At 42.3% G+C, this 27,862-nt stretch overlaps 1 protein-coding gene across 1 annotated transcript; it reads left to right on the forward strand.

Annotated features, from left to right (window-relative positions):
* Nucleotides 1-6,943: 6,943 nt before the first annotated feature.
* PWP1 (PWP1 homolog, endonuclein) lies at nt 6,944-27,166 on the forward strand. Its single transcript, XM_084809684.1, has 16 exons — nt 6,944-7,006; nt 7,130-7,203; nt 8,354-8,412; nt 9,464-9,648; nt 11,902-11,987; nt 13,623-13,719; nt 15,825-15,935; nt 18,630-18,760; nt 19,680-19,753; nt 21,031-21,127; nt 22,829-22,890; nt 23,741-23,852; nt 24,292-24,382; nt 24,895-25,016; nt 26,236-26,341; nt 26,995-27,166. Exons 2-16 carry the CDS (start codon nt 7,138-7,140, stop codon nt 27,105-27,107), a joined length of 1,512 nt encoding a protein of 503 aa, XP_084665810.1. The 5' UTR covers nt 6,944-7,006; nt 7,130-7,137; the 3' UTR covers nt 27,108-27,166.
* The last annotated feature ends 696 nt before the right edge of the window (nt 27,167-27,862 follow it).

Raw genomic sequence — 27,862 nt, forward strand, 5'->3', positions numbered from 1 at the left:
CAGTGAGTTTCCATGGCCGAGTGGGGACTAGAACCCGGATCTCCCAGCTCCTAGTCCAACACTCTTGCCACTACACCACACTGGCTCTCATAAGTTGTTCATAACAACTGCTTTATATTGATTCTGACCACTGACTCGGTCTTCAGTTGATGGGTCAGGACCCAAAAGTGGGTTGTGGACTAGTCTAAAATGGGTCATGCTACAGACAAAACCACCATTTCCATTTATTTGTTTAACACTTTTTTAAAAGAGGAAAGAAGGTAAGGGAGCAAGGTGGAAGGGTATGGGCTGAGATAAGGAGAAAGGAAGAGAGAGAAGCAGAAAGACACATAGAATCATAGAATGGTAGGGTTGGAAGGGGCCTACAAGGCCATCGAGTCCAATCCCCTGCTAAGTGCAGGAATCCAAGTCAGAGCATGGACAGATGGCTGTCCAGCCGCATCTTGAATGCCTCCAGTTTGGGAGAGCCCACCACCTCCCTAGGTAAGTGGTTCCATTGTCATATTGCTCTAACAGTCAGGAAGTTTTTCCTGATGTTCAGCCGGAATCTGGCTTCCTGTAACTTGAGCCCATTATTCCGTGTCCTGCATTCTGGGATGATCGAGAAGAGGTCCTGGCCTTCCTCTCTGTGACAACCTTTCAAGGACTTGAAGAGTGCTATCATCTCTCCCCTCAGTCTTCTCTTCTCAAGGCTAAACATGCCCAGTTCTTTCGATCTCTCTTCATAGGGCTTTGTTTCCAGTCCCCTGATCATCTTTGTTGCTCTCCTCTGAACCCTCTCCAGCTTGTCTCCATCCTTCTTAAAATGTGGTGCCCAGAACTGGAAACAATACTCCAGATGAGGCCTAACCAGTGCTGAGTAGAGGGGAACTAGTACTTCCCCGGATTTGGAAGCTATACTTCTATTAAAGCAGCCCCAAATAGCATTTGCCTTTTTTGCAGCCACATCACATTGTTGGCTCAGATTCAGCTTGTGATCGACAATTCCAAGATCCTTCTCGCTTGTAGTGTTGTTGAGCCACGTATCTCCCATCTTGTAACTGTGCCTTTGGTTTCTTTTTCCTAGGTGCAGAACTTGGCATTTATCCCTATTAAATTTCATTCTGTTATTTTCTGCCCACCGCTCCAGTCTTATCAAGATCACTTTGAATTTTCTTTCTGTCTTCCAAAGTATTAGCTATCCTGCCCAATTTTGTGTCATCTGCAAATTCGATCAGCATTCCCTGCACCTCCTCGTCCAAGTCATCAATAAAAATGTTGAAGACCACTGGGCCCAGGACTGAGACCTGCGGTACCCCGCTCATTACCTCTCCCCAGTTTGAGAAGATACCATTGATCAGCACTCTTGGAGTCCAATTCTGTAGCCAATTGTGGATCCACCTGATCGTTATTTCATCTAGCCCACTTTGAGCTAGTTTGCTCATCAGGATATCATGGGGCACTTTTTCGAAAGCTTTGCTGAAGTCGAGGTATATTATGTCCACAGCATTTCCAGTCCACAAGAGAGGTGACCTGATCAAAAAATGAGATCAGATTCGTCTGGCAGGATTTGTTCCTGACAAATCCATGTTGGCTTCGAGTAATCACTGCATTGTTTTCAAGGTGCTTCCAGATGGATTGCGTTATAATCTGCTCCAGAATTTTCCCAGGGATTGATGTCAGACTGACTGGTCTGTAGTTCCCAGGTTCCTCCTTTTTACCCTTTTTGAAGATAAGGACCACATTCCTCCTCCAGTCATCTGGCACTTCACCCGTCCTCCCGGATTTCTCAGAGATAATAGACAGTGGTTCTGAGAGTTCTTCTGCCAGTTCCTTTCTTACTCTAGGGTGCAGTTCATCTGGCCCTGGAGATTTGAACTCATTCAAAGTAATTAGGTGTTCTTTGACCATATGCCTATTGATTTCAAGCTGCAATCCTGCCCCTTCAGCCTGTACTTCGCCTTTGCCAAGGGGGTTATAAACCCTCTTTCGGGAAAAGACTGAGCCAAAGTAGGAATTGAGCACTTCTGCCTTTTCTTTGTCATCTGCTATCATTTTGCCATCCTTCTTTAAAAGCTGAACCACCATTTTTTCCCTTTTACTATGCACGTATCTGAAGAAAGCCTTTTTGTTGCTTTTAGCATCCCTCGCTAACCTCAGCTTGTTCTCAGCTTTAGCTTTCCTGACGCCATCCCTGCAATTCTGTGCGACCTGCCTATACTCTTCCTTTGTTGCTTGGCCTTCTTTCCACTTCCTATATGTGTCCTTTTTTGTTTTCAGGTCATCTCTGAGCTTTTTGTGAAGACACATTGGCGTCTTCTGTTGTCTTCCACCTTTTTTTCTTGTTGGAATTATTTGTAATTGTGCCTTGAGAATTTCCTTTTTTAAAAACTCCCACCCATCTTGGACTCCTCGTTAGAGTTGCTTGCCATGGGACCTTACTTATCATTGTTCTGAGTTTATTAAAATCAGCTTTCCTAAAATCCAGGGTACGTGTTTGGCTACACTCGGCTTTTGCTTCCTTTAGAACCATGAACTCAGGTATAATATGGTTGCTTTTCCCCAGAGTTCCTGTAACTGCTACTTTACCCACCCAGTCATTTCTGTTGGTTAGGATCAAGTCAAGGATAGCCGATCCTCTAGTTCCTTCCTCTACTTTCTGTAGGAGGAAGTTATCCGCCACACAAGTCAGGAATTTCCTGGAGGGGCCATGTTTTGCAGAATTTGTCTCCCAACAAATATCGGGGTAATTGAAGTCCCCCATTACTACTATATCATGCTTCCTTGAAACATTGGCTATTTGCTTTTCAAAAGTTTCATCCTCGTCTTCTCCTTGATTGGGTGGCCAATAGTAGACTCCGACCAGCATGTTCCTTTAATTCTTTGCTGCATTTATTTTAAACCAGAATGCTCTTGATGGGGCTACCAAGCTCATCCTCCGTATTTCTGTGCAGATATAAGTATTTTTTAACATATAGTGCAACCCACCTCCCATTCTGTTCCTCCTGTTTTCTGAACAAGTTATATCCTTCAATTGCTGTATTCCAGTTATGACAGTCATCCCACCAAGTCTCAGTTATACCTATCAAGTCATAATTTCCCTCCTGTATTAAGAGTTTAAGTTTGTTCTGTTTCTTTCCCATACTCTGGGCATTAGTATATAGACATTGAAGACCATGGTCTGGCTTTCTTCCTACATGTTTGTGAAGACTATTATTGGGCGCTATTAGAGCTGTTCTCTCTGTTGCGATGCATGAGCCTTCGTCCACTGTTACCCCCAACTTTACGTCTCCCTTCCCCGCAAGATTCAGTTTAAAGCCCTCCTGAAGTTCTTCATGCTGTGGCCAAACACATTCTTCCCAGCCTTTGTGAGGTGCAACCCGTCCCTTGCCAATAGTCCATGTTCCAGGAAGTATAGCCCGTGGTCCCAGAATCCAAATCTCTCTGGTTGGCACCACCTTCATAGCCAGTCATTCACCCGGAGTATTTTTCTTTCCCTTTCTATCCTTCTTCTGACTACTGGAAGAATGGATGAGAAAACTATCTGGGCCCCAAAATTCTTGAGTTTCCTTCCCAAAGCTTCAAAGTCTGATGTGATTTCTTCGTAACTCTGCTTGGCGGTATCATTTGTTCTCACATGGATGAGAAGAAAGGGATACCTGTCAGTGGGCCTTATGAGTGCAGGCAACCCTTCAGTCACATTTCTAATCCATTCTCCCAGGAGACAGCATACCTGGGGAGTCCACGGGTCTTCATGACATACTTGGGTTTCGATCCCATGCAGCAAGGAATCTCCCACTACTACTACTCTCTCTTCTTGTAGCTGTAGGCCCTGGTTTCATTGCCTCTGCTTGGCTAACCTTCAGCCTTTTGCTCGCTCTCATGCAGGTTCCCCTGTAATTCTTCCTCTGCAGACTGTCCTCCATTCTCATCCTCAAGTACCTGGAAATGGTTTCCTAGTTCCACTGCTTCCACTGGTGTAGAGTGTCTTCTAGTTCTTCTGCTCCTGTCACCCTTCTCCAAGGAGTATCCTCTACTTCATTTTTTCTCACTTCAGCAGTTTCCTCTTCTGCCTCTGCTTGCTGTTGCTCTTCTAGCTTCTGTTCTTTGCTTTGCTGCTGAAGTTCCACCGTTCTGTCCAAGAACTCTTCATGTTCTCTTATTCCCTGGAGGGTCAACACTCGCCACTCCAGTCCTCTTTTTCTTCCAGCAGCATGATCAACTTGCACTTGTTGCACATGTAGGCCATGTTGTTCTCAGGCAAGAAAACAAACATGGCACACACCTTGCAGGTCACCACCACTGGAGAGTCTTTTCCTTCCATAGCCTCTTTTCCCTTTTTGTGTCTAGCTTCCTGGTTGTTCTAGAGTAGCCTGTGCCTGGTCCTCTACTCACTGCAAGTTAAAAACAGAGTCCCACTGGTATGGAAGTGTGTATAACAAGACAAATAAATTTTAAAAAATTTTAGGGGCCTCCCCCTGGCCAACTCCTGTTTGCTCCCTCTGATCGCTCACTCTCTGAGAGCTTGCTTGCTTCTTTAGTCTCAAGACCAGCTGGAGCAGCTTCCTCTGCTCTGCTCAGCTGGGAGGCGGGAAACAGAATGAAGCTTCAGCCTGCCTCCCCAATTATTTGGAGCTCTCAGGAGCACCTGGTGAGCTCACAGCCACTCAGCAGGAAATGGACAGCTCTCTGGGCTTCCTCCAGCCCACTTACCGCTTTTCCTTTGTCTCTTCTGCCACTGCAGCTCCCCTGGCCAACTCCTGTTTGCTCCCCCGTTCACTAATTGTTACATATATAGTAATTGTTTATATATATAGTAACCAATTAAAAGTGGGTCCTTTGTTGCACATTGGGGTTAAAAACTGGGTCCTGGCCTGAAAAAAATGAAGACTACTGGAATAGACTCACCAGATGTCATGCTAGAATTAAATTCCATGGAGCTGCCACCACTCCAATCCCTTTCTTTGTATCCAAGCAGAACATGTTTGTTTCTGTGGGATCCAACAATCCAGTAAAACTTTATAGTTTTATGCATACCTTTCTTACTTTATTCAAGTGGATTTACAAACAACATTAATCATGGAGGTGCATTAAAGATGCAGAGCCACTCTACCAGGAAAAAAGATGGCACCCCTAACTCAGTGTCACATAGATCCATTAACCCACGTTCAGAACCTGCCATTCTAGTTGTGTGAACTGTCCCAGAATTCTGAGAATGAAACGACTTACAGCCTTATCCTACCCATGTCAAAGCGGAAGGAAGCCCTATTGAGTTCAATGGAACTTAGTACTAAGTAAGGCTATGCAGTGAACTTGCAAACCTGCTTTCTAGGAAGAAAAGCCAATACACATAGGGTTACATTAAACATGACATGGGAAATCCATGATCAGGTCTCCCAACAGATTTTTTTCAAGATTTAAAAGCAGTCCCTGGAAAGTGGTGGAGGGGGAGATTGGATCAGGGCTGCAGTGCTGAGGAATGGAAGTCTAACCTTCTACCTGCCATTTCCCCAATCTAAATTGCCCCATCCCCAAAGCTATTAGTTGTAGCCACCCCCTCTGGAACAGGCACCTGTCATTCTTTACCTCTGTGACAAATACCAGCTTCTGTCAGGGTGGGCACTGAGCCCATAGAATCCCAGAGTCGTTCTGATGCTGAGGAAGAGCAGTCGCTCCTTCGGGAGAGGAGCACGCTCCTTTTTCCCCAGGACCAACAGCGGACGGAGATTCCTCCCACCCACATTCCTAGTTTAGAAAGCAGTCCAGGGAGCGACTCAGCACAGATAGCAGACTGGGGGGGATGCGCGGCGCAGACGCAGAGAGCGGCGCCAAATGGTTCGCACTCAAAGAACGGTTGCGCCCAGAGGATCCAAGGGAAAGGGATTCTCCCTAGTCCTTATATTCAGGGGTCTGCCAGTAATTTCCCTTCAAACAGGGACCAACTGTTCTAACTTAGGGCATAGGGATGCTGCTGCTCAGATCTAGTTGCTACCTGTACAGCTGTTAAGTTGTAAAAGAAGAATAAAGCTTTGAAAAGAGTCCCTTTGTCTGTGTCTGGACTTGGCTACTGGATTAGACTGAGAGCCCTCCAAGGAGCCCTTGACAGCTTCTAGATGGGTGACTTAAATCAGGAAATAATGTGAGAGAGAGAGCTCCAATCCAAGCACACTCAGACCAGCCTTATATTGTGCAGTTGCCCTGCCTTTATTCATGGCATTTTACCCGGGGTGGGATTGTCTTCCACTTGCAATGTTTCCATGTATTCCCATGCCTTCTTCCGTCTTTTTTGGTACCACACGTACACACACACGCACAAAACATTAAGAGAAGGACAGAACAGCTGCACAATGCCTTTTGACGGCAGGCGCTTGGAGCTATCCGTCGGGAAGCCCACACAGCTGATTTTAAAACTAAAAAGATACATGTTGGGGCTCAGGCATGGATTTCCCATGTGCCAGGTAATTCGCGTCCATTTGGGGGACTGGGTTCGGCCCCTTGGGTAGCCCTTTTAGAGTTCTGACTGACGCGCAGAGCGGCTTCGCGGCCCCACTGACATCGGGGCCACCAGCCTCTACTGGAGAAAGGATGGGAGGACTGCGGGCCCGTTCGTGTTTCCTCGGGAGTGGGTCCCGCTGGGTTCAATGGGCTTCCTGCCGAGTAACGGAGCGAGCGAGCTGGAGGCGCTCCGCGCGAGCGACCCCGACATCGCCTCAGCCTGACGGGCCAGAGCGCCGCGACGACCGTTGGAGCCAGCAACTGCTGCCCGCCCCGCCCCCTCCAGATCTCTCCAGGTGACGTAGACAGAGTGGGAGGAGCCACTGTCAGCACGCCCATTCTGAAAGCGAGCCCGACGGGAGCGGGGAAGAGAGAGACGGAAGAGGAAGGAAGGAAAGCGGTTCGTGTCGTCATCAAGCTCGTGCGTTCGGCGCTTGCTGATAACATCACGCGCCAGCAGCCGGCCTCTGCGCCTTCCGGCGCTGCTGAGGCGCGATAGGGTGGTGCGGTTGGCGTCATCGTGGACACGTCGGTAGGTGCCAGGGTGGGGGCGGGACGGGAGGAAGGCTTAAGGCGGCCTATGCCGGAAGAAGCTTGCGCGTGTCCGAGCTGGGGGAGCTCGCTACGCGCTCTCGCGCCTTCTTTCTCTCGCCAGCTGGAGCCATGAGTTGTCCTGTGCCCTGCGCTGCCTGGGTTCCCCGAGGCGTTGCCAAGGAAACCCCTGATAAGGTAAGAGTAGAAGTCTGTGGCAAAGCTTCCTCCCCCCGCCCATTTCCTTCACCTGTCATAATTAGCCCCCTTTAAGTGGAAGCAACGAGTAGCTTCCCTGATGGCACCAATAACCCTTAACCACCTCACTGTTCCAGTCTTCCCCGACCTGGTGCCCTCCGGATGGACACAGGGCATAGCTGGCGGGAGGGTTATGGGAATTGTAGTCGAACACATCTGGAGGGCTCCAGGTCGGGGAAGGCTGCCCTGTTCAGTCAGAGGGAGCAGTTATGTAATTCCTTTTCGGGTGCAAAGTAGCAAACAAGCTTTCCAGTTCACCAGAGGTCGTATTCAGGCTGCGTGGTAAGCACAACCCTAAAACAAAACAAGGAGGGGTGACAGAAATAGCCTCAGTCTGCAATTCGTGATCGGAGTGGAAGAAGTGATGTACAGATCTCGAGCACAATCCTATATATGTCTCCTCAGAAGTAAGACTCATTCAGTTTAATAGGGCTTACTCCCAGGTAAATGAGTATAAAGTTGCCGTTAATTATCTTTGGCCAATAAGTGCCAAAAAAATTTTGGATTGTCGCAAAGACTTTAAGGACAGAAAAACAATGTTGGCTTTCCCTTTGAAAATATAGAAGCCAGCAGTTATTAAGTTGCGTGCCTGGCACTAATGGAACATGCTGGACTCTTGTAAAGACATTTCAGTGTATATTATTTTATTATTACACAAAAATGATATCTTGCCTTTCTCTGCAGGGCACCTTACAACAAACTGTAAATAAAACAAAGCAGTACAGCAATAAAAGCAATTTAAATTTGAGCAAGGGAACAATATAAACAGTAATTAAAAAACAGTTCTTTCTTATGGATTTGTCTTTCTAATGGACCAGCACTGCTACTGTTTATAATGTTATAAACATCACTCACCTATCAAGCTTTTGCCCAATATTTCCACGTAACACTCAGCATCCTTTTGCCCCCTCTCTAGGATTGCTCAGTATGCCATATTTGAAAGGAACATCCTGTATGTATAATGTAAAAGTTGCACAGCCTAGCCATATCGTGGACATTTGTTATTTCAGATCACTTCAGTTTCCTAGCTACCTAGTATGAATTAATTATACCTTTGATTTAATTATAATTTTGTGTATACACTTTGCAGGTCCAACTTGACAAGGAAGAATTGAAGCGCTTGATCTCTGAAGCCAAGGAGAGATTGCAGTAAGTTTTGACTATCTTGTAACACGAATATGGGAAAAGCTCATATTCTCTCTTGTCATATCTACATGAAAGATTGAATTGTTGCATAGATTTGTTGGTAGATAACAGTCAAAGTAAACTAGTTTATGTCTCATTCAACATCTGTCAGGTGGAAATAGATCTAGACAACCATTTAGTTGTGTAAGTGAAAATATGAAAAAAATGGTTTATTGAGGCTTATTTCTAAGTTTGGTGTGTCTCTCACCCAAACACATACATACTCAAAGTTCATTAACAGTAACTTTAGAATATGCTATTTCATGTGTTACTTTTTTGTATATGATTTTTACATACATACTCAAAGTTCATTAATAGTAACTTTAGAATATGCTATTTCGTGTGTTACTTTTTTGTATATGATTTTTACAGAACATTGCCTAGGCTAGGATCACAAAAACAATTTTGGTTGTGGTTCACAAAGAGTCTTGCCTGCCACATCTGTATGGCAAGAACTTTCAAGAGGAGTGTTATGAATTTAGTTTTGATCCTCAGAGGAAAAAAAAAAGTTTCAAAAAAGTATTTGGGAGGCAGGTATCCAAACTGTGGACACTCTTCAACACATAGCTAGGTGTGCTTAAGCCGACTGAAATCAGTGGGCTTAATTGCACATGTGTTTAGGTGATGAGGAAACTGATGTGGAGGGTGATTGATTCAGTGTAGGCACAAACAAGGTGCCTTCATGTTAGAGGTGAGTAGAAGCTGCAGTGTTGTCATTGATGCTTTGAGGGTTAACAATCTCATTGGGAGTGATGCTGCTACTCAGTGCCAGTGCTCTGAGTGAACCTCCAGGAAGCAGGCATGAGATTAGAGCGGAATCTCGTGCATAAGCATGTTTACTTGGGGAAACATCCCTCTGGATCCTGTTCCCTCATAAGTGTACTTGGCTTGCAGAGTCATTGGTACAGAAGGGACATGGAATTGTGCAAGAGATTAAAAGTTAGGTGACAACACTGTAATGCTATTCAACTGTGCAAAGTTAGTAAAAATATTTTTTACTTTTTCTTGCATAAAGGACAGATGGCAGTGATGATGATGATGATGATGAACAGGAAGAGGCTTCAGGAGACACTATGGATCTTGCTGATGCAGCTACCTCTGCTCCCAAAGATGGGGAACGTGAGGAGGTGGAAAAGCCGGAAGATGATGGTGATGAACTGGCAGAATATGACTTGGATAATTATGATGAAGAAAATGCAGGTAACATTAATCTCATTTCTTTGCTCCCCACTACCAAAGTCTCAATAAGTTCTTGCATGCACGCACACACGCGTGTGTGTTTGCGTTTGTGCATGTGCACAGAGGTATATGTTTCCTCAGAGGGCTGGAAACAGTATGGCCAGTATTTGTATACGAATCTGGAGTGAAAAAATTTAGAGTGATTAGTACTTCTAATAGACTGAAGGAAAGGGACTGTATGCTTTATGAGCAAGGAGTCTCTTTGCTCACAGCTCTTTTGCTAAGTAGTAGACATTTGGGATTCACAGGGCTAAGACAGTCCAAAAGGGCTTCAAGTTAATTCCTCAGCCCTAAGACAGGATCCTCCATGTACCTATCTGCGGGATCAAGAGACTAAAGCATGGGCAATTAGCACCGTGCTAAACTTGCCAGTGGGATATCTTCATTTAAATGACCCTTCGGTCATGGCCTGCTTTGGGGCTTTCCCAAGGCATCTGGCTGGCTGCTGTGAGAAACAAGATGCTGTGATCTTGTTTCTCTGAGACCTTGGTCTGATCTAGCAAGGCTTTTTTATGGTCAGCTGGGGGAACTCTCCTTATCCTTAAACTTAGCAATTAGACCCTGAGCATAAGGCAAAACCCCATCTGCAGAATCTCCCTCAAAAGCTACCCCCTTCTCTATTACGGCTTCCAGAAGATGAGGGGAAACACTAAAATTACACAAAAAGTAAAAATGACTGTGTTGGCCCATAAGAAAAATTCCAAAATCCTTATTAGGTTAATACTTGCATTAGGCCAACCAAACTGTCACATTTACAGTGTTTTGAGTTCTCCATATCTCTTCATCAGGCAAGATGTTAAACAGGTGGGGTGGAGGAAGTTGGCTGATGTTGAAACCATGTAATCTCTATGTTTAGTTATAGTCTTAAAATCGGACTTTATTCTCTGAATGTACATTCCCTTCATCTCCTAGGAAAAGCTACCTAATTTGGCTTCTGCTGACTTTTTAACATGGTACACTACCTAAAACTAATCTCCAGTTATGTTAATTTAAAAACTGTGGCATTTCTCTGACTTTCTGTTTTCCACCTGCCAAAGAAGTTGTGTGTTTCTCTGTGGATGGAGACAGATCTGGGTAAAAGCTGGCATTTATATTTTCAAAAGTGGGGAATCAACCCTTAGAAACACAAGGAGCTGCCTTATACTGAGTCGGACTGTTGGTCCATCTAGCCCTCTATTGTCAACACTGATTAAGAGCAGCTCTCTAGGGTTTCAGGCAGTAATTTTTCTATGAACCTGGGACCTTCTGTATGCAAGGCATGTGCTCTGCCACTGAGCTATGGCCCCCTCTTCCATGTATATGGAAGCAATGAACCATTGCATGTTTCCTCATTCCAACAATCCTAGGGATGGTCCTAGTTGTAACATGAAACCTTCACAGCACCTAATACATCAGGGCTGGGCAACTTGTAGCCAAAACATCTGGAGAATCACAACTCTCATCCCTCACCATTGGCTAGGGCTGATATGAGGTGTAAGCCAAAACATCTGGAGGGCCACAAGTTGTCCACCCCTGTAGAGCCTAATTTGATTGCCTGCTCCCAGGTTCCATTTTAAGACTGTGACTAGAAATGCAGACTCTGTGGTTTTATTATCAGCCAGTCGTCTCCCTGCTTCCCACCTCCGCTTTAACATGATAAAGAGTTTTGGAGAATTTCAAAGCTTGTATATGAAGATTATAGATGGTGAAAAGAGAGCTTGTACAACTGAAACACTATGAATCATTTAAGTATTCATCCTCAGTATATCAGATTCTGCCTTGAACCAAGTGATGCACTATGCTTTTGTTTTCTTTTTTTACCAGAGAGAGATTTCCTTCCAAAAGTTGGAAATGTTCTCCTCTCTAAGCCTAAATCTATAATGATAAATATATTGCAATTTAGAACTAAGCTCCTAAGCTTTTAAACCTTGTTGTGAAGATTATAATTCTATATTTTGCTTGAGTGGTTATTTTTAAGGTTGCCACAGGTCCAAAAGATTCTTTGTGTTACCATGTTATGACTTAAGTCAAATAATTTTCCATTGCTTGTTTCATTTTTAAAACATTTGTGCTACCTCTTGCATCTCAAACATCACTATTGAAAGACTGTTCTCAGTGATGCATTTTGGCTGATTATAAATTTACTAAGGAAACTGTTAAGTTCTACAATTGTGTAATTTTGGCTGGTCAAGTACAATCTCTTTTTCATGTGAAATGGTGAATATTCTTTTACAGGTACTGAGAGTCTTGGAAAGACCCTAGCAGGACTTACGGTGTATGGAAGCAATGAAAATGATCCTTACATTACTATAAAAGATACTGTAAGTATTCAGACACTGTTGTTTTGTCTTTTAAGACTGGGGGTGGGTTTAAATGAACAGCTGAGATGTTGATTGAAGGTGAAGCCACTTTGAATGTGCTTGTTTTGTTTTTTTGTATGATGACCAGTCATTTGACCAGTGATGCCTGTTGAAGGGGGGGAAATCAACTTCAGATTTGTAAGGAATTTATTTGACTAACATCTGTATCTTTTTGCACTGGGCCATTTGTTTGTGAGATTCTCTCTTTAGATTCCGTACTGAATTTTAAAGTGCTTTCCAATCTTTGCTCCTTTTGGCTGCTGGAGCACCTTCTTTTGAGCATTTCATGATAGAGCACCTTATATGTGCAATTTTTCAAATACTTTGGAAGACAGTTGTAATAATTTCAAGTGTTGTATTGTTGCTTGCACGTTCAGATTTCCTTCACTTTTAATTATCGCCTCATCTGGGGCTCTTTAAACTCAAGGCATCTTTAGAGATGGCCCTAGGTTCTCACCATAGCATTTATTCTGTGCTCTGAATAGCTTAGTTCAGGAGTGGGCAGAAGGTATTAGGTAGGAGTGTGTGTGTGAGTGAGAGAGTGGGGGGATGTGTGTGCAAACTCCAGTACTAGTACTGAAAATGAGTTCCTGGGATGAGTGTGTGAACCCAGTGGGCAATGATGGGGCTGTGTGATTCTTTGGCAGTTACCTCTAAACACATTCTCCTCTCGTCTTTAGGAGGTACCTGAGCAAGGGGCATATCTATACATTATTATCCCATTGTATTCTCTATGATAATACAATTTTTAAACATATGATAAAAGGGAGGAATGAGGGGATGAAATTGATATAACCTGATGCATCTTGTTGCATCTGGCTTTATAATGGCAGAATTTCTCTCTTACTATGGTTACCCAGCTCCTGCCAACCTAGCAGTTCGAAAGCAAGAAATTGCAAGTAGATAAATAGGTACCGCCTCGGCGGGAAAGGTAACAGCGTTCCGTGCACCTCGGTGTTCAGTCATGCCGGCCACATGGCCACGGAAGCGTCTTCGGACAGCGCTGGCTCTTCGGCTTAGAAACGGGGACGAGCACCGCACCCTAGAGTCGGACACGACTGGTTGGGGACACCTTTACTTTTTATGGTTATCAAAGGCCTAATAAAATTAATAAATATACCAATTACATGTAATCGGTATACTTAGTAATTTTATTATGCCTCTGATAGCCATAGCAAGAGAGAAGCACGCTGCTTAAAGTTTTAATTTTGAACATTGTACATCAAGGTCATCCTCCTAATCTTTAAGTACTATTTTGAATAGTTATTTACCTCTAAGCTCATAAAAGCTTAGGCCAGCATCTGAAGAACTGCACAATTAGTTCTGTATGCCCAAAGGGACTGGGTTTTTGTTCCCTTGAACATCAGCCCACTGTGTGACGTGGCAAACCACTTCTGAAACAGAGGGGAGTTTCAAAAGTAAGCTGTGTTATGGCAGGGAAGTACTAGTTCAAAGAGATAATCAAGAATTGAACTTTGCATTCCCAAGTGTTTGACACACCTCAAGTAGCTCTTTCAATTCGGACCGTTGTCTGCAGCAATTATGTTTGGAGCATTTCTGAATCAAGCTTTCAGTCTTAATTATGTTCTGTTTTAGGAGCAATATGAGCAGGAAGACTTTGTGATTAAGCCCAGTGACAATCTTGTTGTATGTGGCAGAGTTGATAAGGACCATTGCAGTCTAGAAGTTCATGGTGGGTAAACTCTTCTTGCCTATAATACAGAACTAGAAAAGACAAGGCTTATCCATTAGGGCAATATAGTTATCTCCATAATTGTTTTCAAAATCTCAAGCCAGTTACCTTCACACTTGAATCAATCCTTTCTTTTTAAGGAAGCTTTTTTTTATATATGGGTTATAAACACTTCCCTAATGTTTAATGGGGTAATGCTGTACTATTCATTTCTAAGCTACTCTTAGTTTGTGTATTATACCCAGTATGTTCCCTAACATTTCTCCAAGTCTGTTTTCTAGACAGTGGAATTTTTAGCTTGTCACATACCATAATGTAGTGTGCAACCTTTTAGATTAAACTTGCTGTTTTCCTTCCCCGGTATTTTATCATCATAGCACATCTTGAAATTGCCCTATTATGTGCATTTCAGAAATAGAAGTTTATTTCAAGTAAGCTGGACTGTGAAGCACGTACTTTCAGATGTGCGTGATAACATAAAGGCTTTGTAGAACATTATATTTACCATAACAGCTTTATCAGCTGATATCAAGTTCACTTATAAGCATCTCTTGCATTATTTTTTGTTTTTCTCATCATGGAAACAGTTGTGGCTCTTGTACACATATTTCTAGGTTACCTCCAATGAATTCATTGGATCTTCTGAATAAACATGCATAGGATTCTGCTGTAAGTGTAGTAGAATCAAGGAAAGGATAGGAATGGAAAATTCTAAATTTTGAATCAGAAGGAGTGAGCAAAAAGAGTGGGATATAAGGAAGATTCAGTCACGTTTTCATAGAGATGGTAACTGTGTAGTGTTGCTTGGAATTTCTATCCCTGCACACCAGTAGCACAGTAAGTTGAAGTAAGGCACATTGTCCTTTTCACTGAGGTATACTGTTGTTTTACGTCATACTACACCATCGCTGCATCTTGTGAGAGTAGATGTTACATCTGTAGTAATAATTTAAGTTGCCTGGTTATGGGTGCTTCAGACTAGTACTAGTGTGGAATAAACTACTAATTCAAACAAGTTTACAATTATATATAAACAGTAAATACATGCATCAAAGGAAGTATAGAGAAAACAAGTTTAAAGCCAATATATACAAGCATGGGGTATCCCCAGTACTATTGATTTCATACATATTGTATTATATTTTTATTTTGTCCATCTAGCCCAGGGCTGGGAGCCTGTAGCCCTCCAGATGTTGTTGGACTGCAATTCCCATAATCCCTAGCAATTGGCCAGGGTGGTTGGGGCTGATGGGGGTTCAGCAGTATCTGGAGAGCCACAGGTTCCCCACAGCTGACCTTAGCCCAGTATTGTCTACTCTGTCTGGCAGCAGCTCTCTGGGATCTTAGGCAGAGAGGAGCATTGCCAATCACCTGATACGCGATCCTTTAAACTGGGGGTGTCACGGATTGACATTGGGGACATCTGCATGCAAAGCATGTGCACAGCCACTGAGCTGTGGTCCTTCCCCATTGCTTGCCTTATTGTTGGCCCAATGCGTCTCTTGCTTTGGGTGGTTAAGGGTGCAATCCTAGGCATGTTTAGACAGAGAAAAGTCCTACAACTCCCAGCATTTCCCAGCTTGCCATGGCTGCCTGGGGAATGCTTGGGAGTTGTAGGACTTTTTTTTCCGTCTAAGCATGCATAGGATTGCGCCCTGAACTTGATAAATGTAGATAAGTAAATTTGATGTGACTTAACGTTGATATTGACAACCCAAAGGAGGCTTGCACAACTTATGGCCCTCCAACCCGATCACAGCCCACCAGTTACACACTGAGGCTTCTCAGGAGCTTGGTGGATGTTCTATTTTTGCCTCCTGCCTGGCACATCAAAAAGGAGCAACATGGCAGGCCATAATCTGTGGCTCTGTTTGCCTTGGTGGGTCACAAGTCATGCAGGCCTGACCTGAAGTAAATATCCTGTGGTGATGAAGGTTCTTGGAAAGTACTTTCCCATTTTTCACATTGGGTTGATCCAGTACTTGTGATGCTGTTAGTTTTATTCTGCACACTGGGGTAGGTGCATATTTTGTTTTTCTGGTGAGGGTACACTTGGTTGACTAGTCTTCACTTTATTCACGTGAAGGAAAAATTAATTCTTTCAGTTTATAATCATGAAGAGGATTCCTTCTACGTCCATCACGATCTCATCTTATCGGCATACCCTTTAAGTGCAGAATGGCTGAACTTCGATCCTAGCCCTGACGATTCTACAGGTGAATTAATCATGAGTTGGTGTTTCAGCACATTCCAGATAGAGGCTTTCTAGATAGCAAGGCACATCTGACCGCTGCTCTGGTCACTCCTTTCTGCTCCATGCCTCCAGTTTGTCCTTTGCTTTAAAAGGCATATGACTGAGGAATATTTTTTCCTCCAAATAATGACCTCTTCAATATTGGGAAGGATAGTAAAACATTGCAGCGGACCACTTGGCAGTTGGGGCATTTTGGCACTTAGGGCCAATCTAAACGGAAATGCTTTGTGAAGTGATTTGGGCAAAATCCACATTTTCACAGAATCGAATTCACTCTTTCTATGGTACACACAGTGCTGTATTCCTCTGCTTTTGCGGTGTTTATGGAAACTGGTGGGGTGGGCGAGTCCTGCTGCAAGTAGAAATGAATGTCAGCAATTACCTGGGTGTGGGGCAGCCAATGAGTGGAGGCTTGCTCCCCCTCCCTTGCATGTTCAAGGAAGTGCAAGGGAGGGCTTGCTTACAAGTAGACGCTCATGACAAACCACACACACACACATTTATTATTATATCGTTTCTGTACCACCCAATAGCTGATGCTCTCTGGGCGGTTCACAACCATACACAGATAAAATAATTAAAATATACAACATAGAAAACAATTTAAACAGCTAAAACACATTTATGAGGCAGGCAAGCAGGCAGCCACCACCTCCTGGAAACTAAGCAGAGTAGGCAGGAGTGCAAGAGGCACTGAGAGTGCGGAGCTGGTGAGGAGGGAGAGCGACAAGCACGTTGTCTTTGATGTATATTAAGTCCCCAGTCAAGAGGCTTCCCCCTCCCCCAAACACGGGCTCAATGAAGTCCTTCTGAGTACATGTTCATGAAAATCATCCGCCCTGGCATCCATCCTTTCTTAGCTGCGCAGCTTCAAATCAACAGGCATCCACCATTTCTCAGCTGTGCTCCTTCGAAGTTGCACAGGTTCAAAACGGCAGGGCTGGATCCCCCCCGCCCCCAAGACTATTTAAAGTGAGAGGCAGCAACTGAACCAGCATTTCTCAGCTGTGCTCCTTCGTAGATGCACAGGTTCAAAACAGCAGTGAGAGGCAACGACTGAGCCCATGTTCACAACAGTGCAGTTTCAAAGCAGCAGGGCTGCTCCTGGAGTCTGCAAAGTGGAACTGAAGGCAGTTAGTTACTTCCGGGTAGACATGTTTGCTTTTCCTATGCCCCCTTCCCACGCTACTTTCCCTTCCGCCAGTCAACACCACTTCCACTAGCCTGCGCCGAAGCCAGCTGAGGTCACGTGGGCTCCCAAACAGCACTGAAGCCTCTGTGACAGGAAAATCCGAAACAAAATGAGTTTGAAAAAAAAAAATGGATTTAGGGCAAGAAACACCGGGCTAGCTATGGAGAACAGACTGCATCATCTGACACTACCGATTTGGGAGTGAAGTAGAACCGAAATAAAAGCCCCATGTAGATGGGGCTTTAGTTCTTCTCCAGCTTCAGTTTAGTTACCTTGGTTTCAACATACAACCAAAGTACTATTTCCACCAGGCTATCAAATACCCTTTTATCTTCCACAAGTTGACAATTGGTTACACAAATTTGTTCTGAGAAGTTTATTTATTTATTACGTTTCTATCCTGCCCAATAGCCAAAGCTCTCTAGGAGGTTTACAAAGATGAAAAACATTAAAATACAGTATACAGAGATTAAAAGCCGGTTACATAAAAACACACATGAACAGACAATATACACAAAAGAACATACATCTAAAACAGCTTCAAACAAGCAACCTCAGGCAAATAATCATAAGACAATCCAGGATCAATTAAAACGTATCGTATGCCAAATGCCTGGAAGAAGAGAAAGGTCTTAACCTGGCACCAAAAAGATAAATATGTTGGCGCCAGGTGGGCCTCATTGGGGAGATAATTCCGTAATTTGGAGGCCACCAGTGAGAAGGCCCTCTCCTTTAAGTTATGTTCATTCCTTCAAATAACTTTAAATGTATGCACTTGCACACACTTTCTTTATGTTAGAGTACTAGAAGGCTAGAGTACTGGGTTTAAATGTGGGAAGCCTAGGTTCAAATTCCAACTCCCCTATTAAGCTTGCTTAGTGTCTTTGGGCAAATTACTATATCTTGGCCTAACCAAACTGAGGGATTATTGTAAACTTAAAATGCTGCTCTGGCTTCTTTGGAGGAAGTGCAGGATACAAATGTAATAATATCCCATCATGCCCTAGACATTTGTGGTAAGGAGCAATGCATCTTAATTTAAACACACACACACACACACACACATACATCTTGTGTTACAGCTGTGTTTTTGTACTTTCCGATATTGTTTGCATTTTTTGTTAGTGTTAGATATTTCTATGTACATATTTTTATAAGTTTAAGGTTTAAAAAATCCTTAGAAAACCAGGGATGACAAGCCTTATTTTTAATAAAAGGAGTTATCTTTTAAAAACTTATTTAGGCATTTATATCCCACATTTCTATAATAAAATCAAAGTCAAGGCAGCTTACAAATAAAAATAAATTTTAGTATAACTCTTACACTTCTCTGATACAAATATACTAATATAAATTTGCCAATACAATAAGCTATTCACATCAGGAAATAATGGAGACCAGCTTGTTAACAATGTGTAGGATTCATGAGGTAACTCAAAATTGCCTTGGGTGATTCTTCTTTAGGAAATTATATTGCTGTGGGCACAATGAATCCTGTTATTGAAGTATGGGACCTTGACGTTGTGGACTGTTTAGAGCCAGTCTTCTCCCTTGGAAGCAAAAAAGCAAAAACAAAGGAAAAAAAAGGAAAGAAGGTAAGTAAACATCTGTAGTAGTAGTAGCAGTAGTAGTAATAATAAGAAGAAGTTGTAGTAGTAGTAATAACAGTAACATTTTTGGACAAAAGACCAAATGTGCACTTTCAAACTATTTGATTATATTCAATGTTCACAAACATATTGAAGGGTAGTTTGGTGTTTTGGAACCAGTTCGTTGCAGACTTTGGAGTGAAATGGACTGAATAGGTTTGTAACACATCACTGGAAGATAATTCACTGGGATCTTCTCTATGCACAGCTCTTTGAATGAAGGGAAGTGGCTCAGATTTATTTCTGTGGAGTCCGTGTGAGACGGGTTCCCAGTGAACTGTTCCCAATGTTGGCTGCTACATTTGGGAAGGTGTAGGGGGCAGTATCCAAAGCATGGCATAAAGATTGCTACCCTCTCACTTGTGAAGGGATATGCCAGCCAAAGTTGTGGGCAGAATGAGAAAAATGTGCAGGGAACCTAAGAGGAATTATGTAGCTATCTTACAAGCCCTGCCGATGCGGGGACTGTGGCTGTACCTTTGGAAAGGCCATAGCTCAGTGGTAGAGCATATTGTTGCATGCAAAAGGTCCCAGGGTCAGTCCTTGGCATCTCCAGCTATTGCTGGGAAAGACCACTGTCTGAGACCCTGGAGAGCTGCTGCCAGTCATTATGAACAATTCTGAGCTAGATGGACCAAACGTCTGACTCTGTACAAAGCAGCTTCTCTGTTCACATGTAGGGTAAGAGTTTAGTCTACGCCTCAGAAGCCCTTGGAACTTTCTGTGCTGGGGTTACATGTCTTGAAATATGTGCTGTTCCTTGTTTGCCCATGTAAAGGAGCATCAGAATTAAGAGGCTAATCAAACATGCTTTCTTTACGCTATATGGAAGCTATAAACAATTTCTTAATGTTTCTATATAAAGAGTTTATCTAAAGAAGACAATCAAGAAGGGCATTCTGACGCAGTTCTTGACCTTTCATGGAATAAACAACTCAGGTAAAATAATTTAAAGATTAATTTAAAGCGTAATTATATTTTGTAGAAAGGTATGCACGGATAAATGTTTGCACATACTGCGTCAAGAACGATTGGTATTGCAGAAAAGAGATTTTTTCCCCCTTTTCTCATAATGATTCAACAGTGGTTTACAATAAGTAATGCAAATAAGGAATTTTTAATATAAAATGATGCTTTGATTCTTCATATATCTCTTGTGCTCCATTTAAGCCTTTTTCAGACCTTAGGTCCTGTGCGCTGTGTGTAGTGAACGGATGTCTGCAATGTGCATATGCACTTTGAAGAGTGTATTTGAATATGCTTACAGTGAGAGTGGAGCCTGTTGCCTCGTGCTGTATGTGAGTTCATTGTACATGTGGAGGACTGGACTTAATGTCTGAATAGCGCTATAGTATTTCTTATTTCTGGGACTTTTCTGCTGACAGCTTCATTTGCTTTTCTTTGAGTGTCTCCAGAGAGTCTCATTCCAGTCTGATAATTTCATCTGAATGTCATGGTTTATCAGGAATCAGAATGACTGATTGCTCCAAGACAATTGTGTCAGATGGATCTTATCCTCAGATGCTCCCAGATGTCCTGTGTCTGGAGACAGCAATCCATAGGGTGCTGTTCTTTTAAAAGATGTAGTTCTAGAGGCTGGTTGGGAGGCTCAGTAGAGTCACGCAACTTGTTGACGCCTCTGACAGGTAGACTGCCAAGCTGATCTCCCTGTTATCTAGGCACTGGTCCCTAGAGCCTTGAAAAAACAACAGCAACAGAAAACTAACCTTGTTTCAAGAGATAGCTGTAGACAGCTGCAACTTCCATTTAGAGAGACTTCACACTTTTTATAAAGAACCCCATTATTATTTTCCATCCTCAGTGTCTGTGTGGTAGGAACTTTTTGAAAGGTGCTATTTCCTGAGCAGGTTAATCAAACAGTTTGGGAGGCCAAACTAGGCTGACTTTATTCCACAATCTCATTAGGTCAGAAGGTTGGGATTGGGTAGAAAATTGTATCCAGTCTTGGTTTACCTTTTAAGGTGGTCACTACACATTTCAAGTATAAGCCATTAAATTTGCACACATTTCATTAAGATTTCTATTCAAAAACAAACCTATCTTTGTGTTTAGGCAGCACTGCTTTTAATACATGGTGCTTTGTATCTTCTAGTCTTGAACAGAGTTGAGATGAGACAACTGGGAATAAGATACTTGTGCACTTGCCCTTGGGCCTTCGTTTTCTCCATACAAATCAGCACACTTGTTTCTTTCAGATCAGTGCTGGCGAGTGCATCAGCTGACCATTCTATAATTCTTTGGGACATGTCTAGGGGCACACCAGCAGCAAACCTTTCTCTTCACACAGACAAGGTATCTTGATGATTCCAGAGGTACAGCCAGATTCATCTGTTGTTGCAAAAACAACCAAGAAATCTGTGGCACATTAAAGTCTAGCAGATATACTACAGTTGAAGTTTCATGGGATAGCGACCCCCCCCCCCCCGTTTTGCCAGGAAAGAGCAAAGAGAGCACCCACCAGCTAATTCACTTAACTGAGAATGTTTCTAGCTGCTTTACTTAAAACTAGGTAATCAACTTCTCATCCCCCACCTGGCAGGGCTCCAGTGTTTTTTAATACCTGTGTGACAAGCAGGAATTCAGTAGATGAATTATTCCTGGCGCAGAGCTGCAAATGGACAAAGCTTCATCTGCTGAATTTTTGCCAGTCTTGTAGTGGTTAAGGACACAGGCGCCCTACCTAAAGGGCAGTTTGCAACCCTGAGCATAAATGCCAAAATCTTGTAGAACGGCATCTAGTCCTGTTGAGGCATGCAGAGTGAATTGAGGGTTGAAGCCAGGTTTAAGAGGTGATGGTTATACTGGTGGTTCTGCTGTTCTTCTGTTTTTGGAGCCAGTAATATGAATGCCCCCTTGAAAGCACTGTTGGGAGCAGAACATTCCTATTCCAGGTGTAAACAAGAAAACAATAGAAAAAGTTGTGTTTTTATGCACTTCTGGTTAAAGGGACATTTTATTCATCTCAGGTTCTTGTTAATCCCTGATTAGCCAGGAAACCTAATAAAGGGGGCGGGGGGGGATTAAGGTGTGGCACATGAGATCCTAGCTGAGGAGGGTTTTATGAGCTGAGAGAAATTGCATCTACCTGTTGCAAGCAGAGCTGAAACAGATTTGAGAGAATTGACTTCAGAAATGTCACAAATGTGTAAAAGCAAGTTTAGATTCAAAAACCTCACATTCAAATTTTATCTGAATTTCAGGCCATTCTGACTGAGTAATCAAATACAAAGGTGAATGGGGCCCACATGCCTTTAATAGTTGTGTAGGAGGAGAAATATTGACAGGGGCTCTTGTTGTAGTCCTGCTGCAGCGATGAAAGGCTGCACCTGCTGAAACGTTCTATTCAGCTGTTTAAAACCTACGGCAATCCTGTCATCCATTGCCTCTGGTAACTCTAAGCACAAGTTGTGTGTGTTTGATATTTTACCACTGAAACAGGTTCAGCAGTATTCAAAACATTTTTCTTGGTTTCACAACCCAAGTAAAATACAGAGGAAAATGCCTTTTACATTTTGGTTTCAACTCTTAGCTATAATGTTGTGGATATGTCTGGTGGTGAAAGCCCAATGGTAGAAGTCGAGGTCACCAGTCTAGCTAGATTATTTGGGCAGAACACACTTCCAAAATGTGGCACTCTCCATTCCCAGGGTTACCACTCAGGATGTCTGGATTATGAAGAGATGAGTGCTCTAGGAATGCCTGCTGGTTTTTGTTGTTTAAATTATAATTATTTCAAGTAAATAAAATTTTGTGGCCATGCGCTGCTATTCTTCTTTGTCCCCCATCAGCAAAGTTTTTTTTAATCCAATATAGATTTTACATGCTAATGGATGCACAGGTTTTTGCTTTAAACTAACAGGTAACTAGAACTACTAGAACCCTGTTTCTGTTTGTGGGAAGATTTCATTCAGCTGGAAATATGTAAAATGAGATGATTCTGTGTGAAACTGAATTAAATTGTAAATGTGTTTCAAACCTAATGTTCTTTGTTAGGTGCAGACGCTGCAGTTTCATCCATTTGAAACACAGACTCTCATTTCTGGTTCTTATGACAAGTAAGGGAGAGCATGCTTTCACTGTTTTATATGTAGTGTAAGTGCTACATGATTGTAGGGGGAATACAAAAATTACAAATGTGATATAAAACCACTTTTTGTTTCAGTACAAGCATTCTGCTATAGAGTTAGTTAATTATTTTGGTAACATTATGTCACCTAAAACATTGGGCTGGTTTGCATGATCACTGTGGGTTTAACGGGTCATGGCATGTGCCCAGCACCATTTGCGTAATCACCCGCCCAGGTGTGGTTTCTCATGTTGGCTAAACCCAGGCAGCGTGACTTGTTAGAGGGGGAAACAACCCTCAAATAACCCATGGGCTTTTGTTGTGTTATTTGAGGGCTGTTTCCCCTCCAACAAGCCCAGGTTCAGATGACATGACAAGCCACACCCAGGCGGGTGATTAGGTAAGTAGTGCCTGATATGCGCCGTGGCTTAAACAAGCCATTGTGCTTATTTAACCCATGGTAATCATGCGAACCAGGTCATTAGCTTACCTTCCTTCTAGGAATTTTGACTTGAGCTACAGAAACATGCTTTAATGGACTCTTAACTGTGTTAGGCAGCCTAATAGTGGCTGCAAACCTATACACACTTTATCTGGGAGTAAGCCCAATTGAAATCCATTGGATTTACTTCTGAGTAGTCATGTAAAGGATTGCACTGTTCCTTGCCTTTACAGCTTTTTAGGTGGCTGTGAGAGTTTTTCAATGACTTGCCTGGAATAAAAGAGCTTTTTAAAAAAATCTGAACTATCTATATTTTAATTAATTGGTGAATTTTAGTTTAGAACAGTTAAAGAACCTGATACCAAACGTCACTAAATGTTCCGATGGTACTTTTCAGATCAGCCATTTTGTATGACTGCAGAAGTCCACAGGATAACCATCGAATCTGGCGATTTAGTGGACAAGTTGAGAGAGTGACTTGGAATCATTTTTCACCTCACCACTTCTTAGTAAGTACAAGGTTTCCTTATTGTCTTGTGCCCCCCCCCTTCATTTTTGATACCTCAGCTATCAACCAAAGTTTTCACTGCAGAGATCAAACGTAAAACATAGTAAAATAAATAATCAATACTAAAGTGGAACATATCTTTGCTGGGTTAAGTTAAGCAGCAGACCTGTCTGGTATTTATTGATGCTCCATTACCTTGTTCAGCAAAATGTTGTGCTGAAGGGGCACTTTGACTAACAATATAGGGGGCCCCAATCCTGCAAACTATGACAAGTCCATTGCCATAGACTCCACGCATCATCTTTCTTTTTATTCTGGGTTTGACTCTCACAAAACTGGATGACACCACTTGGGTGGTTGGATTTGGCCCTGGAACTTCCAGCTATTGAGTCTCTGTTGATTGCTTCTGTTTTTAACAGCACTTGAAATATTTTCTCTAGGCCAGCACAGAAGATGGATTTGTGTACTGTCTAGATGCTCGTTCACATAAACCAGTCTTCACAATGAAAGCTCATAATGAAGAAGTATCTGGTAATTTCTCTCCCACCCTAAGCAAATGCCAGGTCTAGTTACATACAATATATCCAATATAAATTGGGCTTGTCCTGCATGCATACCCAAGACATTTACTTGCCACTCTGCTATGTATGAGTGGTGTGCACTTTCTGTCTATCTTAGGATCCTAGTTGACATACGAAATGTTTTTAAGATCTCTTTTTACTAGAAACCGTATTTTAATTGGCACTGCTGACCTGGGAGCCTTTGGACCAAGCAACCTCAGACTGAACAAGGTGGGGGCATACAAGCCAAGAACTCTTTCCCATGGCATCTGAACTCCATGGGAACTCCATGCAGAGTGAGAACAGGGTGGTTGCTGAAGCAGTAGGCCATTTACAAGTAATGAGGCCGCCCTGGGGAATATTCATCCTGTAGAGCTGGCCCTGTCGATTGATCTCGTTATAATATAGAACTTGATTTTAAGCTCCTCGTGAACTCTCTCTCTGAATAATGCTACACAGTAGAAATATGCTTTTGTTTTGCAGGACTACAGTTAAGCAGCCAAATCAAAGGATGTCTTGTTACATCATCTACAGATAAATATGTGAAAATTTGGGACATATTAGGAGACAAACCTAGTTTGGTCCATTCCAGGGATATGAAAATGGTAATTTCAGCCTAGTTTTACAAACCTAACCAATAGAGCTTTGTTTTTTCCTTAGGAGTATCCTGTAAATAGTAATTCCAATAAGTCAGGAAAATTATCTAGGGTAACAGTGTCTCCAACACACACTCACACTTAGCTGTTGCAGTATGAAAAGGGTATGTTGATTTGGGTAAGTAGCAGATTTTACAATGACGCAGTTTGCATGTCACTCTGCGCAATTCCTGGGTTATTTCCAATTTCAGTTAACAACCCAGAAACCACCCATTCCTGGGTTGTTTTGTGACATCCAAACCTGGAAACCCTGAGGGGTTTATGGGTTAAACAACCACAGTTAACCCAACAACTAACCATAGGTAATTGTTTGGTTAACTTTGGGTTATTTAACCAAAAACAACCCATAGTTTCTGGGTTTGGCCATCACAAAACAACCCAGTTCAGTTATTAATTGAGATAAAAAATGGCTCGTGCAGTCCCCTCATCCCCACAATTGCTTAATGTGACTGAGAACTGGGTCAGTGTGTAGAATAAAACTACTGAGAGTGGATTTCCTTATTGCCCTGATATATAAATCCACTCAAAAATATGATAAAATGCCAAATGCTAATATTATATAAAGCATTGTATTATTACAAAAACTGAAAGTATTAATAGATTAATGTAATTTCCAGAGAGTAGCCATGTTAGTCCATTGCAGCAAAAACAACAAAACATCTTGTACTACCTTAAAGACTCACAAATTTATTCTGGCATAAGTTTCATGGACACTGTCTACTTCATTAGGTCTTTGACGTATTATGGAGAGTTTGAGGTTTATATGCAAACATACATACTTCTAGAAACCTCAGATTCCCCACAAGAATCCCTGCATCTGATGAAATGTACTAGAGTCTACAAAAGCTTATGCCAGAATAAATTTGTTAGTCTTTAAGGTGCCACAAGTCTCTTCTTTGTTGGGTTTAGATTAGTAAAAATTGCATTAAGTGCAAATAGACTGCACTTTACGAACTGTACTATTGACGGGTTTTTCAAATGTTTTATACGTAAGCTTTGGGGTCTCATTTCCAAGTGCATATGTAGCAGGCAACCATTTAGATGGCATTTATTTTAATTCACTCTTATTTTAAATAAAAATACTAGGTTTGACCTAGTTATGAAAGGTAGTTTATCGGTTCAGCAGAGGATCACAAGGGAATCATGTTTGACTATCTTCTGCCCACAGGGTATCCTCTTCTGTGCAGCTTGTTGCCCAGATCTACCATTTACCTATGCCTTTGGAGGAGAGAGAGAAGGGCTACGTATCTGGGACATAAGCACAATTTCTGCAGGTAATTGTTCCTGTTAGTTCAATTTGGATGTATTTAATCCTAAGTGGTGGCTGTACAAATTACTATACAAAGTGATTATTGTACAAATGAATAGAGGAAAAAATAGGGTACAAGATGTCAGAGAAAGGACGGACAGTCCCATCGCTTGTTTCTGTTAGTTTGAATCACTCCTTGGTCCTGATTCTATTACAGAAGCAAGGTTATGAAGTAGCCCCTTAAATACCTACATGTACTTCTGGACAGTATAGGGTAACCTGCTCCAACCTGGTACCCTCCATATGTGCTAGATTAAATGCCCATCATCCCCAACCAGTTTACCCTGCTGCCTTGGGAATGTTAGGAATTGCAGTCCAACTTATCTGGAGAGCAGCAGGTAGACGAAGGTCACTGTAAGGATTCTTACTATCTTTTTCTACTCCAGAGGCCACGCTGAAGAGTTCTCCTGAGTGTTAGGGGGGCATTGTGCAGAGGTTACTTTTGCTGAAGGCCTGTGGTCTATACAGAGTTCACTGCATGGTTTCCTGGACTGAAACAAGAATGTTATGGGGCCAGAATTAAAATGATATGGAAGTGTCACATGTTAAGATGGGTTGAAAGGTTATTCTTGTTGTTTTAAGGCCTAACAGTGGCACTTACTTTTATTTGTGTTACAGTGAATGATGTTTTTGGAAACCGACAAAGGCTAGTAGTTGCAAAATCAAGTCCTGAAGCAACAAATGCTGCTACCAGCAATAGCAGTGATCCAGAAGCTGCAATGGAACCATAATGTATCTTAAATTATATTTGTATGGTATACATAAAGTTAATGCCACAAATACTTTAAAAGTTGTATTTCACCTTGAAATATATTCCCTGAATCAAATATCTTGCAACCTCCATTTGCTTGCCTACTTATAAGGGCAAGTTATTATAGAACTCAGGCTTGCTAGATAAGGCTTTTTTTCTGACAAGTGCAACTGCCAGAAATTGGAGTAAATGTTAAAACACTAACATAATGATGCAATACCTTTGTTCTTGTTAGGAATCAGACTTTGTTTTCTTAAAGCCCATGACTGGCCCAGTGGTTGGCCATGGGTCTCTTATAAGCTGGAGTTGAGCCAGACTTGCCATTTTTCTGGAAACAGTCAGAAGGTAGCTGTATATTGGGAGTTGGGGAGTCCCTGGGTATAGCCTTATGGAATTCTAAATTCCATGGGGACTTTGGCCTTAAATAGGACTGGATACCTTGTTGGAGCAGGCACTCTGGGTCTGCACAGACTGGTCCTGGCATATGCTACTCTTTAATAAAATAAATCAGATTTGGCATAAATGAAAGTGCTACCATTCAAATGGATGGGTTAATGCCCATTTTTATGCAGGCTACTAATATATCATAGCCATAATTCTAGGAGAGCCATCACTGTTGTCTTCCTTAATCTTTCTATAAGATTACTTTAGAAATTATTAAATCCTTGTTCTCACTAAACTAAAGAAGTTGTAGGCTATAGCTTAATATTTACCACTCTGGACAGAAGTTCTACA

The sequence above is a fragment of the Heloderma suspectum genome, chromosome 7, assembly GCF_057233095.1.
Source record: "Heloderma suspectum isolate Gila_16-S chromosome 7, 16-S_ref, whole genome shotgun sequence".
Classification (NCBI taxonomy): Eukaryota; Metazoa; Chordata; class Lepidosauria; order Squamata; family Helodermatidae; genus Heloderma; species Heloderma suspectum.

What these genes read in the sequence shown, in the direction of transcription:
- PWP1 (XM_084809684.1), top strand. Translation starts at nt 7,138, where the DNA reads ATGAGTTGTCCTGTGCCCTGCGCTGCCTGGGTTCCCCGAGGCGTTGCC. An exon ending in CCAAGGAAACCCCTGATAAG is followed by an intron (nt 7,204 to 8,353) that starts GTAAGAGTAGAA and finishes TACACTTTGCAG; the next exon opens with GTCCAACTTGACAAGGAAGA. An exon ending in ACATTACTATAAAAGATACT is followed by an intron (nt 11,988 to 13,622) that starts GTAAGTATTCAG and finishes GTTCTGTTTTAG; the next exon opens with GAGCAATATGAGCAGGAAGA.